The 1,968-nt window shown below is 48.2% G+C and overlaps 1 protein-coding gene across 1 annotated transcript; it reads left to right on the forward strand.

Annotated features, from left to right (window-relative positions):
• Positions 1-209: 209 nt before the first annotated feature.
• sox11a (SRY-box transcription factor 11a) lies at positions 210-1,350 on the forward strand. Its single transcript, XM_053335355.1, has one exon. It carries the CDS (start codon positions 259-261, stop codon positions 1,345-1,347), a length of 1,089 nt encoding a protein of 362 aa, XP_053191330.1. The 5' UTR covers positions 210-258; the 3' UTR covers positions 1,348-1,350.
• Positions 1,351-1,968: the final 618 nt, after the last annotated feature.

The following is a 1,968-nucleotide window of genomic DNA, read 5'->3' on the forward strand; positions in this document are numbered from 1 at the left end:
GGAGTCTTGGATGGAGTCTGCTGGGCGGAGTGGAAGGGACGTGATTGGATGGCTTTCTGTGACGCAGGGGACATGAAAAAGCTGATAACTAGTTAAGAAGGCAGTTTGTAACTCTGGAAAAAGAGTGCAGAGCTTGAGACACACATTACGCAGGACGCGGACGAACCGGCGCACATACAGAGAGTACAGCCGTCTTGGCAGTGTGGGACTGTTAGACACTGCAGCGTCCGGAGACAAAGTGACTTGAAACAGGGGACAATGGTGCAGCACACAGACAACAGCGAGACGGACGGGAGCATGTCCAGGGAGGCTACTGATTCGGAGGAGAGTGAATTTATGGCATGCAGCCCCGTTCCGATAAACCCGGACTGGTGCAAGACAGCCACCGGTCACATCAAGAGACCTATGAATGCATTTATGGTCTGGTCAAAAATCGAGAGGAGAAAGATCATGGAGCAGTCACCGGACATGCACAACGCAGAGATTTCCAAGCGCCTGGGAAAGAGGTGGAAGATGCTCAAGGACAGCGAAAAGATCCCGTTTATCAGAGAAGCCGAGAGGTTGCGGCTAAAACACATGGCTGACTACCCCGACTACAAGTACAGACCCAAGAAAAAACCAAAGCTCGACAGTTCAAAATCATCAGCACCGTCTCCGGAGAAGTGCGGTAAAATTGCAAAGACTCCCAGCAAGAAGTGCTCAAAGATAAAGACTAAGAGCGGCTCCAAGTCCTCTCACGGCTACAGTGAGGACTGTGTGTTTCCCAGTTTAAAAGTTACAAAGACAGTGAAAAGTGAGCTCACCGATGAGGACGATGACGACGAGTACGAAGAGGACTACCGGATGGGGATTAAGACGGGGGACGAGGAGCGCCTGAGGCCGTACAATGTAGCCAAAGTTCCCGCGAGCCCAACTTTGAGCTCCTCGGCTGAGTCCGAGGGGACGAGCATGTACGAAGAAGTGCGGAACAACAACAGACTGTTTTACAATATCAAAAACATTACCAAGCAGAGCACATTACACGCTGCTTCCGTCTCACCAGCATCCTCCAGGTCGGTCTCCACATCCTCCTCCTCCAGCAGCAGCTCCTCTTCCGGCGAGGACGCGGACGATTTGCTGTTTGATTTTAGTTTAAATTTCGCCCCCAGTGCCCAAGGCTCGGAGCTGGGCAACCCCAATTCAGGAAACCTCTCCCTGTCTCTTGTGGATAAGGACCTGGACTCTTTCAGTGAGGGTAGCCTGGGTTCTCACTTTGAATTCCCAGACTATTGCACGCCAGAACTCAGTGAGATGATTGCCGGGGACTGGCTGGAGGCGAACTTTTCCGACCTGGTCTTCACATACTGATCTGAGAGAAAAAAAAAGTTCCTCTAGTAATAACAGAGAAGGGAGAAATGAAATGATATATGTGTCCTGGTCAAGTTGTCCCTAGCCTTTGCCCCCTCTGGGTTTTCTGAAGGGTCCTGGATGGAGGTGGACCGGGAGGCTAGTTGAGGTTTGAGGAATGAGATGCTTATGAAGCTGGTAGCAAAAAAAGCAAAGTCTGCAGACGTTTTTTTTCTGGCAGCATGACAGGGTTTTATGGATTTTTTCCCCCCGTAGGTCTGCATTTACTGTTCAGCTTAAACGGACCACAAAAAAGGGGAAAACGTGAACTTCTATGCATCCTATCCTCTGAAAAACAAAAACAAAAAAAACTGCAGGGAGCTGAAAACGGACTGTGGACTGACTCAAAGCAAATCTGTGAACTGACAAGTGTTCAGGATGTTACTTTACAACGGTTTATGTAATTTCTAAATGCCGCAAATGTTTGTTTGTTTTTTGTAACTGATTCCGTTTACCTCCTGGTTTGGTAAATTAAGCAGCCTAAACCTCTGCAGAATACAGGTGTGGAGGAAACATTTTGATACATAACAGACCTCATCTTTTTAAAAGAAAAGTAAGATATTTTCAGGCATATTTTTGTAC

This window comes from Scomber japonicus, chromosome 16, assembly GCF_027409825.1.
Source record: "Scomber japonicus isolate fScoJap1 chromosome 16, fScoJap1.pri, whole genome shotgun sequence".
Taxonomy (NCBI): domain Eukaryota; kingdom Metazoa; phylum Chordata; class Actinopteri; order Scombriformes; family Scombridae; genus Scomber; species Scomber japonicus.

Coding starts and splice junctions, on each gene's coding strand:
- sox11a (XM_053335355.1), top strand. CDS start 259: ATGGTGCAGCACACAGACAACAGCGAGACGGACGGGAGCATGTCCAGG.